The 11,661-nt window shown below is 39.0% G+C and overlaps 1 protein-coding gene across 3 annotated transcripts; it reads left to right on the top strand.

Moving 5' to 3' along the window:
- Window positions 1-806: 806 nt before the first annotated feature.
- LOC111018372 (uncharacterized) lies at window positions 807-11,493 on the top strand. Of its 3 annotated transcripts, none has more exons than XR_002602393.2 (5): window positions 807-1,414; window positions 4,813-5,184; window positions 5,298-9,693; window positions 10,576-10,862; window positions 11,068-11,493. XR_002602393.2 is itself a non-coding variant. In XM_022294423.2 (5 exons), the coding sequence occupies exons 2-4, from the start codon at window positions 1,304-1,306 to the stop codon at window positions 9,663-9,665; spliced, it is 4,851 nt and encodes a 1,616-aa protein (XP_022150115.1). In that variant the 5' UTR covers window positions 807-1,149; window positions 1,261-1,303; the 3' UTR covers window positions 9,666-9,693; window positions 10,576-11,372. The 3 variants fall into 3 exon arrangements, 2 of the variants coding, with proteins under 2 accessions (XP_022150115.1, XP_022150117.1); XM_022294423.2 differs by having other exon boundaries at window positions 807-1,149; window positions 1,261-1,414; window positions 10,576-11,372; XM_022294425.2 differs by having other exon boundaries at window positions 5,298-5,673; window positions 5,749-9,693; window positions 10,576-11,372.
- Window positions 11,494-11,661: the final 168 nt, after the last annotated feature.

Below are 11,661 nucleotides of genomic sequence, written 5' to 3'. Positions count from 1 at the left end.
TTTGCTTATTTTCACTTCACAAAACCATAATAAAATGCTTTTGGCTTTATTAAAAAATTATTGGATTGTTATGATACTAGAGATAGCATCAGAATGCCGTAAAATTGTAGCGTCGTCGTGCATTTATTTTTCTCCTTCTATCATTCTCTAGATCACGGTAGTGCTGAGATGCTATCACCAGCATTTCAATACTATGAATTGTAGCATGTCTCTATTATGCTTCGCGCCAACGTTGGCGACGTTCCAACTAACATCTCGAAGCTCTCCTCTTAATATACTTGGCTATGCATCCTTGGTTTTGGCTCATAATCCTAACAAACTTCTACTAAAAGAAGAGTCCAATTTTTTTTTCTAAATCCAGTGACCCATAGAAAGTCAAAGCCCTATACAAAATTAGCTCCAATTAATACACAAGATCAATCATCGAGTCAATCTCATAATCACAAAAGAAAAAAAGAAAATGTAACTCTAATATCACTTTTATACAAAGTTCCATCAGTTTCATGCTAGACATACATGGTAAACTTCATTGAACAGAATATTTTTTTTCCTTGGTCTTAAAATGAAAGCATGCAAGATCATAAAGACTACAAAACTTATTTAAGTTTAAGGTAAAATTGCCACCCTCGTAAAAAAAATAAAAAAGTCCCCCTAATTAGAGCACGTATAGGAATGAGTTGCGTACAGGATACGACATATCGGCACCTGCAAACGACATGATTCCCATTGACCCAGAAGATAAAGAAAAAAACGACGTCGTTGGGTTGGGTATTGTCCTTTTCAACCACTCCCTCGACTCTCTGCAAAAAAATTGGCCCGCAGCCCACGTATTCGCTCTCATTCGCCTGTTTCGTTTCCCAAATCTCTCTCCAAATCTCTCACGCCGAGTTCTTCGCTCAAAATCTTCGGAATCCATTTTTGCTCTTTTTTGTTCGTTTTTCCCATCCCCCGTATTTCATTCAATCGCTCCAATTTCTCTGACTCTACTGCGGACGCAACCCAATTTCAATTCCAATTCCAATTTCAATCCCCTACATCAGAGCTCAGTTTGCACAAATCCCTAGTTTCACCCCTCCGTCCTTTATTCATGGCCTCCTGTTTTTTCTCTGCTTAGTTGCTTGCTTGCACACGACCCGGCCCTGATTGCAGGTTTCTTCCCTACTTTGTTTATCCCCCCCAATTTGCGATTTTACTGCCCTTTTTTTCTCTCGCCTGTGTTAGGGGGTGGGATTTGATCTGAATTCATGATTCTTTTCCAAGACGAAACTGGTCTTTATTCAAGATTCAAGGAGAATGGAGGGATATGCATGGGTCTGGAGGTGAGAGGTGGAAACAGAGGCCGCACATGTGGCCGGTCCATTCTAATTCCACACCTGTAGCTTGCGAATTATCCGCCCCAGATTTCTTTCTCAAAGTATTGCGAGTTTTACATTTTTTCGCTTCTTTTCTATTTTCCAGTTTCGCACAGATTTCGTTTTTACTTCTGAATTGCTGTGTCCGTTATTTGCGTATCTTCTGCTGTGCTGTGCTGTGCTGTGTTGCGTTTCTTTTCCCCGCCTTGATTTTGATCTTCTTTGTTACGCATCCAACTCACCGCAGGATCGCTCTAACGCCTTCCGGAGATTACGTGTCATGTGAATCTGATATGATTTTGTTAAGGCTATTCTCCTTAAGGTTTCTAAATGAAGACATAATCGTTTATTATTTGCTTTCTTTACCCGCTTTCTTTATTTCATTTTTCCATTGGTTTCCGGCATGCCTTCAGTCTTCACCATTTTAGTGTGATTTATTGATCTGATCTCTTTAAAGTTAAATTAAGTATTAGTGAGAATCTGCCAGTATCAGGGAACTACTTGTTGCTTTAGTACTTCAAAAATTTGAAGAGCGTTCTTACTGCACACTGGTTAGTTATTTGGTTTGGTATAAATGTGTTACTTCTTGGTGATCGAAAAGGGTCCTGGCCTATATAATGTGTTACTTTTTGGTATAGATGTGTTACATTTCTGTTGTTTTTAAGTCAAATTGAATTGCTTTAGATCCCCAGCAAAGTATGATTCAAATGAACTCTGTAGTGGCTAATTTTTGGTGGGGATTCAACAATGGGGGTAACTGGTAAGGATATTTGTTTGTTTACTTGTCTGTGTGGATTGTAGACCTCAAAGTGGACGGGGTATCGCTTTTCTCAATCAAGCTATGTTGGTGTTGGCTTACGCTTAGCCACATTAGAGAGTGTCAAACCACCCTAAGGTTTTGCTAGAAAAGGTTTTGAAGGGAAAATACTTTACTGAAAGCTCCTTTATGGAGGCAGAGCTTGGCAGTAGACCTTCATTTCTTTTAGAAGCCTTTTATCGGAAACAGATGCAAGATGGAGGAATTTGATTGGGAACTGGTCATAATTTATAATGATAGGTGATGCCGAAGGGAAAAACTTAAGATTTTCACCCCTAAATTCCACCAAAATAAAAAAGTGGTCATAGTTAAATAATGTGGCCATGTCTTCATCTCCTAATTTAAAGGGATTTAGATGCAAACTAACCAACTAGTTTAATTATAGGCTTGTTTGGATTGATTTGGGTTTAAATGAGTTGACACTTGAGTTGGTTTATGAATCTATAAGATTAGGTTTGTATGGAATCAAACTGTATCCAATTTTTTAATTAAAGAAATGTGTTCTACTTTCAATAAAATTTCTTTTGCATGTCTCTTTTAATATTATTTACCTTTGTGGCTCTTTTTAACATTTTTTAACTCCAACAATTTTTTCTAAAGTTATTTATTCATGTCCTTAGACTATTGTATTTATTTATTATTTTCTGTTGACTTGAGTGTTATAACCAACTGAGTGCTTCTTGACTAATTTTGTGGGTTTAGACCATGATTTCCATTTACTTAGGATATTAATTATCTTACGAGTTTCTCAATATTGAATAATGTAGGGTTGGATGAATTAGATTTTGTAATATATAATTTGACATTGAGACTGTTATTTGTAATTCTATGGGTGAAACTAGATAAATAAATTCTTAATGGGTTGTTAGACACGTGGCTTAAAAAACAAGAGTTTTTGTTAAGTATGGGGATGAGAAGCCTAGGTTTATGTTCACAATGTTTTGATTGTACAAAATAATAGATTACATTAACTGAAGTTTGTGTAATCTGTCTTTGGTTACTGGGTTTATGATTTGAAGACATATGTAATGCAAAGGGAAGATCTCATAAGTCTGTGTTTATGTAATATTGATTTTTGTAGTTCATGGGATTTGCAAACTTGTAACTTGAGATTAGGAATGCACTCAGTCTCTTAATCTTGAGTTATACAAACCTAACACACTAGCCAAACATTTTCTAGGAGGACCATCTTTTCACTATTTTTTATTGAACAAAATTTGAAAACGATCAACTTGAAAACCCTGACTAACCTGACCTAAATATTATATGATTGGGTTTGGTCCATTACCTAACCAAGCCATTTGTATTTGACAAATTTGCAATTGAAGAAATGGGTTGAGTACAAGGTGCTTCTTAACCCATGAACACTCTTAGAGATCCACATGCTTTTCATATAATGGGCTTTGTGGAATAGTAGGAATTTATGGAACCATGAACAAGCAATGCAAGGTTCACAACATCTACTTGAATGGATCATGAAGTACGGTAAATGCTGGAGAGATGGGCTATGAAAGTGTACATGTTGTACTTTCATTCAGTCATCTGTTGAGATTTGTTTCTCCCCATGAAAGTGTATAGAAATTTTAATACTAATGCCTCAATTGACAAAGAACCGGATTGAGTTGTGGTTGGTATGGCCATTTGGAACTTTAAAGAGAGTTTGATGGAAACATCAACATGCAAAATCCTGCATGTGTTAGATAGAAATTGCTGAAGCTATAGCATTAAAGAAAGGAACTACTTTAGCCCTGGAATTTGAGTTGTTGCTGGTGGTGCTTGAGTTGGATCCCTATTCCACTAGTTGGAGTTGCAAAATGAGGATGAACTGGAACAGAAGGTGGAATTGGTAATTTCAGAAAACAAAGAAGGCTACAACAGGGGTCAGAGTTGTTACCTTCTCTTTGACGTGAAGAAAAGGGAATGGGTCTGCCCATGAACTTGCTAAGCTAGTAGCGACGTCAATAAAGTGGGTTGGAAGAAGCCCCACTTTGGGTCATGGAGTTGCTGTCAGGAGATATTATCTAAGTTCTATTTTGTTTCCTTTTATCTTGCTGGCCAAAAAAGAAAACCTATTGTTATTCCATAGAAGTTGAATGCTTGAATTGATGATTTAGGAAGTTTTTATCATTCAACTTTCTTGTGAAGCTGAAGCTCCAATGTCTGACTAATATCTCAATTCCATATGCTTGAAAAGAATGTGATAATTCAAATGCAGTTTTTCTGTCACTTCTCATGCTGATCTTTGTTTTAATTTTACTTTTTATGCTTTCATGAAATCTAAATATTTACATCCAAGCAAATAATCCGACAAACTCCTTTGTTTTCAATGTAAAATTGTTATTTTTGGTTACATGGATTTAAGGATTTTGTGTGTGTACTATATACATGTTTTTTTTCTTTTTTGTCGGAATTATATGCAGCCAATCCTTTCTGTGAGTTCTTTCTAGTTCGAATTTGCTTTACCTTAAGCTTAATTTGGTTGCCTCCTTTTGGTTTTTTTTGGGGGGGGGGGGGGGGGGGGGGGGGGTGGGTGAGGTTAATGTGAACTGCGCTCATTTACATTTTACTCAGTCTACTGCAACATATTTTATTTATTATACTTCTTTTATACCATGTTTTTAAAAAAGGTTTTAATCATCGCAGGATGGACGCAAAATCCATGTTGGTGATTGTGCCCTTTTCAAGCCACCACTAGATTCTCCACCTTTTATTGGAATTATACGTTCATTGAAATCGGACAAGGAGACTAATTTAAAGTTAGATGTGAATTGGCTTTACCGGCCTGCTGATGTGAAGCTCCCAAAAGGAATATCATTAGATGCTGCGCCGAATGAGATCTTTTACTCATTTCATAAAGATGAGATACCTGCAGCGTCATTGCTCCATCCTTGTAAAGTTGCATTCCTTCGCAAAGGTGTTGAACTTCCATCGGGCATCTCCTCATTTGTGTGCAGAAGAGTGTATGATACTGATAACAAGTGTTTATGGTGGTTAACTGATAGAGATTATATTAATGTGAGTATCTAGAGTCTCCTCTTTAATCTCACAGCTATTGAGAACCTTCTTTCCATTCTTTTGATGGATTTTCTAGCAACACACCCACCAACTCAATCAAATTTTAACTGCAGGAACGACAAGAAGAAGTAGATCAACTAATAGAAAAGACAAGGCTAGAAATGCATGGGGTGGTGCAGTCTGGAGGCCGTTCACCAAAGCCCTTGAATGGTTCAATATCAGCTGTGCAGTCAAAATCTGGTTCAGAAAGTGTACCAAATAGTCCCTTTCTCACTTCACTCGTTAAAAGCAAGAAAAGAGAACGGGGTGATCAGGGGTCTGAACCCACTAAGAGAGAGCGGTTGTTTAAAGCAGAAGATGGGGAATTCGGTCAGATTAGATCTGAAAGTACGCTAAAGAATGAGATTGCAAAGATTACTGATAAAGGAGGGCTTATTGACTTTGAGGGGGTTGAAAAATTTGTCAAACTTATGCAACCTGACGGTTCTGGTAAGAAAATAGAATTGGCTGACCGAATGATGCTTGCTGATGTTATAGCAGTCACTGATAGGTTTGATTGTCTAGGATGGTTTTTGCAGCTCAGGGGTTTGCCTGTATTAGATGAATGGCTTCAAGAAGTTCATAAGGGTAAAATTGGTGATGGCAATGGCATGAAAGGAAGTGATAAAACTGTTGAAGATTTTCTTTTCGCTCTACTTCGTGCTCTGGATAAACTTCCTGTGAATCTTAATGCTCTTCAGACTTGTAACGTGGGCAAGTCTGTTAATCATTTACGAACACATAAGAATTCTGAAATTCAGAAGAAAGCAAGGAGTTTGGTAGATACTTGGAAGAAACGTGTGGAAGCTGAGATGGATGTTAATGATGCAAAGTCTGAATCCAGTCGTGGTGTTTCATGGCCTTCTAAATCTGTGCCTTTGGAACTTTCTCAAGTAGGGAGCAGAAAGGCTGGGGGTTCTGGTGATGATGGCGTGAAGAGCTCTACACATCCTACCATGTTTAAACATTCTCAACCTAAGTTTGTTCCTACTGAAATGGTTGTCAAATCATCTGCATCCTCTAGCAGCATGAAGTCTTCTTCAACCATGGGTGCATCATCCAAGGATTATAACTTTAAGACACTAGTTGTTGGAAACTCAGACCTTCCCTTGACTCCAATAAAGGAGGAAAGGAGCAGCAGTTCAAGTCAGTCCCAGAACAACAGTCAGTCCAGTGATCATGCAAAAACTGTGGCATCCTCATGTAAAGAAGATACTAGGAGCTCAAATTCTGGTTCAGGAAGTGTTAGCAAAGTTTCTAGTGGTGCTTCTCGCCATCGGAAATCAAGCAATGGTATTCATTTGAATACTCACATGGGAACACAGAAGGTATCTGGGTCTGGAAAACTTAATGCCGTAAATAAGAGCTTGACTGCTGAAAAGTCCTCCATGGCATCACATGAGAAATCTCCAGATGTTTCTCTTGCTGATCATGGTTATAGTCGACTTGTTGTAAAGATACCAAACACGTGCAGGAGTCCTAAGGGAGCTACTAGGGTTGTCACTGAAGATCATGTTGTTTCAGGTCACAAAGGATCCCTTCCTGATGAGGCGTGTGATAACCATGATAAGAAAGCAAAAGGCAGAGGTGATTTGCTTGGGGCTAGTTTGGCAACTGAAGCAAACTCAGACCATTGCCATAAGAAAGATGAATTTCTCAGCTCTGAGGAAGGTAAAGAGATAGGTGTCAGCAACGAGAAATCCAGGCTCGCTGAAGCCAATGAATTGCTGGAGCAATCAGAAACTACTGCTTCGTTGACTGGACTTGTATCTAGGCCTGGAAAAACTTATGCAGCTTCTTTAAGCTCTATAAATGCTTTGATTGAAAGTTGTGTTAAATTTTCTGAGACTAATACATCATCTCCTCCCGGGGATGTTGTAGGGATGAATCTTCTTGCTAGTGTGGCTACTGGGGAAATATCTAAATCTAACAATGTGTCACCATTGGATTCTCCTCAGGAACGATCACCTTTGGCAGAAGAATCATCTGCCGGTAATGATGGACAACTGAAAATTTTACCTGAAGGAGTAGTTAAGACTAAATGTGATGAAGCTGATGCTAATTGTGGGGCTAAGGGTTGCATATCCTCTGAGCCTCTTGACGGCAATAATATGTTGCAGGATAGAAATGGATCTCATCCTGCCTCTTATACCTCAGCTGACTCTTCTAGAGACGGAAGAGGTGGTTCATTTGGCTGTTCAAGGGACTGTATTATGCCGTCAAATTCGCAGCAAAACATGGAGAGGACACCTTCGAAGTCTTATATGAAACCTGATGCTGAAGCATGCAACGCCTCTGTAGCTGTCTGTTCTTCATATGGTGCAGAAGAAGATAATACAGAGACCAAAACAAACCAGCTTTCTGATCAAAATGAACTAGGGAAATCGAGGTTCCTTAAAGTGGAAAGTAGTAGTTTACCCGACTCATTATTGGAAGAGGGTGCCCAACTCCATGAAAATGAAAAAGTGGATCAAACTGATGATAGACTGACAGAGAATGGAATGGTTTTGAAATCAGAAGTAACTGCCACAGCTCTTGAAGTGGAAAAGCAAGTGGATGAAAAGACATCTTGTTTGTCTTCACAATTGAGTGGCATTGATGTTCAGACTCATGGGGATTCAACTAGTGGCAGTGGAGTGGAGGAGAAACTGCCGTCTACACCTGAGATTCATGCAGACTCTCAGGAGCAAAAGATTGAGACTGCTGTTGTTCATCCTGATGCCAATCCTTCGGATGCAGAATCCAAGGATAAAAAATTAAATATTGTGAACTCAGAAATTTATGTTAATCACATTGGGAAGCAAACACTGATTCAGGGTTTTCCTCGGTCAGATCAAAAAGAGGATTCTGCAGTGCAGGATTTGGGAAGAAAAGATGATATTGATAATTGTTGTGGTAGGACTTCAATGCATGTGGAATCTCCCTCGATATCCTTACCAGAAAATGATCAGGGTGAGAAATTGAGTGGTTGTCAGTTAAGTGTTCCCGATTTAATTGGAATCAAAGACCATGTCACTTGTTCAAATCCTTCACTTTCTGCTCCTAGGTCAGATACAGTAGTAAAGCTGGACTTTGATTTAAATGAAGGTTGTTCTGTCGATGATGGGATACAAGAGGATATTATTGGAAGTTCATCTGCTGTTCAGCTGCCCATTCTGCCACCTCTTTCCATTCCTTCGGCATCAGAAAGTTTCCCTATTGCAATTACTGTGGCTTCTGCTGCAAAAGGATCAGTTGTTCCACCAGAGAACTCCCTAGCAAACAAGGCTGAGCTTGGATGGAAGGGTTCAGCTGCTACAAGTGCTTTTCGCCGGGCAGAACCTCGAAAAAATCTGGAAATGCCACTCAGTTTGAGTGATGTGCCTCTCGTTACCACCAGTAGCAAAGAGGGACGCCCACCTCTGGACTTCGACCTGAATGTGCCAGACCAGAGACTCCTAGAAGAAGCTACTTTGTCAAATGTACCACGGATCGCAAGTCTTGAATCTTGTGATCGTGGTGGTGGACTTGATCTTGATTTGAACAAAGTTGACGAAAGTCATGATATGGGCCCATGTTCTGTGAGCAAGAGTAGGTTGGAACTTCCCATGTCAAGTAGGCCATTTGTTTCTGGTGGATTAGCCAATTGTGGATTCAGTGTCTCCAGAAATTTTGATTTGAACAACGGACCATCCCTTGAAGAATTGGGGCCTGAAACAGTACCTCTCATTCGGCAGAATAAAAGCTACATGCCATTTTCATCACTTCTACCTGGAATGAAGGTGAACTCAGGAGAAATTGGGAACTTCTATTCTTGGTTTCCTCAGGGAAATTCGTATTCAGCAATAACAGCAATCCCATCAGTTTTGCCAGGTAGAGGAGAACAAAATTATGTTCCTGCTGCTGTTTCTCAGAGAGTATTTGCTCCTCCCACGGGCACTGGGTTTGCTGCTGAACTTTATCGTGCACCGGTGCTTTCTTCCTCTCCTGCTTTGGCATTTCCACCTGCTAACTCCTTTAGTTATTCTGGGTTTCCTTTTGAAACTAGTTTTCCTCTACAGTCAAACACTTTTTCAGGTTCAACATCTTACATGGATTCATCCTCTGGTTGTTCGCTTGGATTCCCTACCATTACTTCTCATTTATTAGGACCAGCTGGGGTAGTCCCTACCCCCTATCCAAGGCCCTTCATTATGAGCTACCCAAGCAGCAGTGGTACTGTTGGTCCTGAGATTGGAAAATGGGGAAGTCAAGGTCTGGATCTTAATGCAGGTCATGGGATTATGGATAAAGAAAGAATTGATGAAAAGTTGCCTTTAGCATTGAGACAACTTTCAGTTCCCAATTTGCAACCTTTTGCCGATGAGCAGCTCAAGATGTTTCAGATAGGTGGTATACACAAGAGAAAAGAACCTGACAGTGGCTTAGATGCTGCCGATAGGCTTAACTACAAGCAACAATGAGTGAGGGCAGTAGCATTTCTGGTCACAAGTAAGTCTTGGTAACCTTACTCTTCCTCTTCCACACCCATTCTGCCGAATTGTCAAAAGATGATCTGATTATACTGAAGTTATTACGCTGAATATTATAACACTGAATGTATTATACTGAATATTTGGTACATTCTTTAGGTCTCTTATGAATTTGTTTCTCCCATTAAATTTGTTTTCCCTTTTCTTTCTTTTCTTTCTAGGATGACTTAAAGCTCCAATGTAGGAATGCTAATTCTTAAATTTTTGTGCTTGGGTTTGAAATGTTCCCTGTGCCATTTGTGCAGGAACCGTTAGCTTGCTGTTCTGTTTTATTTATATATATATATTTATTTTATTTTCTGCCTGACAATCTGGAGGTTTTTGTTTGTTTGTTTGTTTGTTTGTTTGTAATTATGATATTTGGTTTTCTTAGTCACTATTTTCTCTGGTTTCCTAATTTTTGGAACCTCAAACTTATTTTTGAAAACAAAGAATTAAAAACAGCTGAGTGATCGGACTGGTAGTCTGGCTTTTCTGAGGTATTTAATAATCGTGAGACATTAAAAGAGTATGTTGGGATTTTAGCTTGCGTTAACATAAACTTAGCATTTTTAAGCTTCCTTTGCAAGTTTCAAAAGCAAGTACTTGCCCAAGTCCACTCCATTTGAAGTGATTTTTGCTTCTGTTATGGAAAATTCAATTGAGGACCTAATGCTGTGCCTATTTCGAATGCAACCCATAGAGGCATGTGGGTGTTTGTTTTGTATGATGGTTCATTCTGTGTTCTTGTCACTGCTTTTCTTTTCCAATTTTGTAATTTTTTTTGTTGTTATTATTTCTTGTATTCGTGTTTTCTTTCTCCTTTTTTCTAATATTGACCGTTTTCTGGCTCTTTTGGTAGGCCAAAGAATTACAGACAGAGAGAAAGAACAGAGTATACAGCATTAGTCGAGCAAATAATGAAGGACTGCTTAAAGATGGGGCTCGTGTTCCCTCTCAAATGTTGCAGCAGCACCACTGGTTTTTCAGGCAGCTGCTTTTTCTGCTGCACACATTTCGACGGATTTGTTTTGCTCGGCAGACAAGGTTTTCATTTGTAAATATCTAACTTAATAGAAGCACAAGGAAAGTGGTGTCTAGAAACTTGATGAATAGCGTCCGATATGTGGACGATTCCCATCCATCCAGGTACGCTCCCGAGCCCGTTCCTTTCTCAGTCCTCCCCTTCACCTTCAGAACAGAACTGGATGTAAGGACCTTTTAGAGGTTGTGGCCGGCCTTTGTCAATGATACTCAGCTGTGTTTTCCCTTACATATGTAGCTATTACTTCATTCTTACTGTTAGATTCCTTTTACTCTCTTTTTTCTTCTCTTAATTGATAGTAATACACAGGCCCTTTCTCCCATGGTCGTGAACTGTTTTTCTCACTCCCAGTTTTCCCATTCCACCTTTACAAATCGGAAACAGGACCCCCCCAACTTGGAGCCATCATTTTATTTGGTGTTTTATCTGGAGCAATCAAAATTCATCGGTTATAAACTAGTTGTCTTTTGTGAAGAACAGGCCCCTACCAGAAGAAGACAGCTTCAGATATTTACAAAACACTTCACTGTCTGAATTTTGTACATTTGCTAATCTTCATTTTTACTTGTCAATGACATTCCAAGGTTTATAAATATTCTCTCTCTCTCTCTCTCTGTAGATGATGTGAAACTCAACATGAAAAAGGAATACGTCTCTTTAGAGACTCTAAAAATGTCATACTGGATCTTGGCAATTAATATGATAATATTCCATTGGTTGGTTTCAAGTAAGAAATGGCTGAATACAATGAAAGAAAGTGCTGCGTATATGGCATTGCCATGTATTACTTCTAATTTTTCTGATCCGTTGAATATAAACTTGTCTCTCTACCAGTAACTTGTCTTCGGGAGTTTTTTACTTCTTGCTTTCTTACAAACATTATTGGTTAGGAGACAGGTTTTT

This window comes from Momordica charantia (genome assembly GCF_013281855.1).
Source record: "Momordica charantia cultivar OHB3-1 chromosome 8 unlocalized genomic scaffold, Mcharantia_2.0 BLBB01000008.1, whole genome shotgun sequence".
Classification (NCBI taxonomy): Eukaryota; Viridiplantae; Streptophyta; class Magnoliopsida; order Cucurbitales; family Cucurbitaceae; genus Momordica; species Momordica charantia.
The sequence above is the reverse complement of the archived record's forward strand: the minus strand, read 5'-3'. Positions and strand labels throughout refer to the sequence as shown.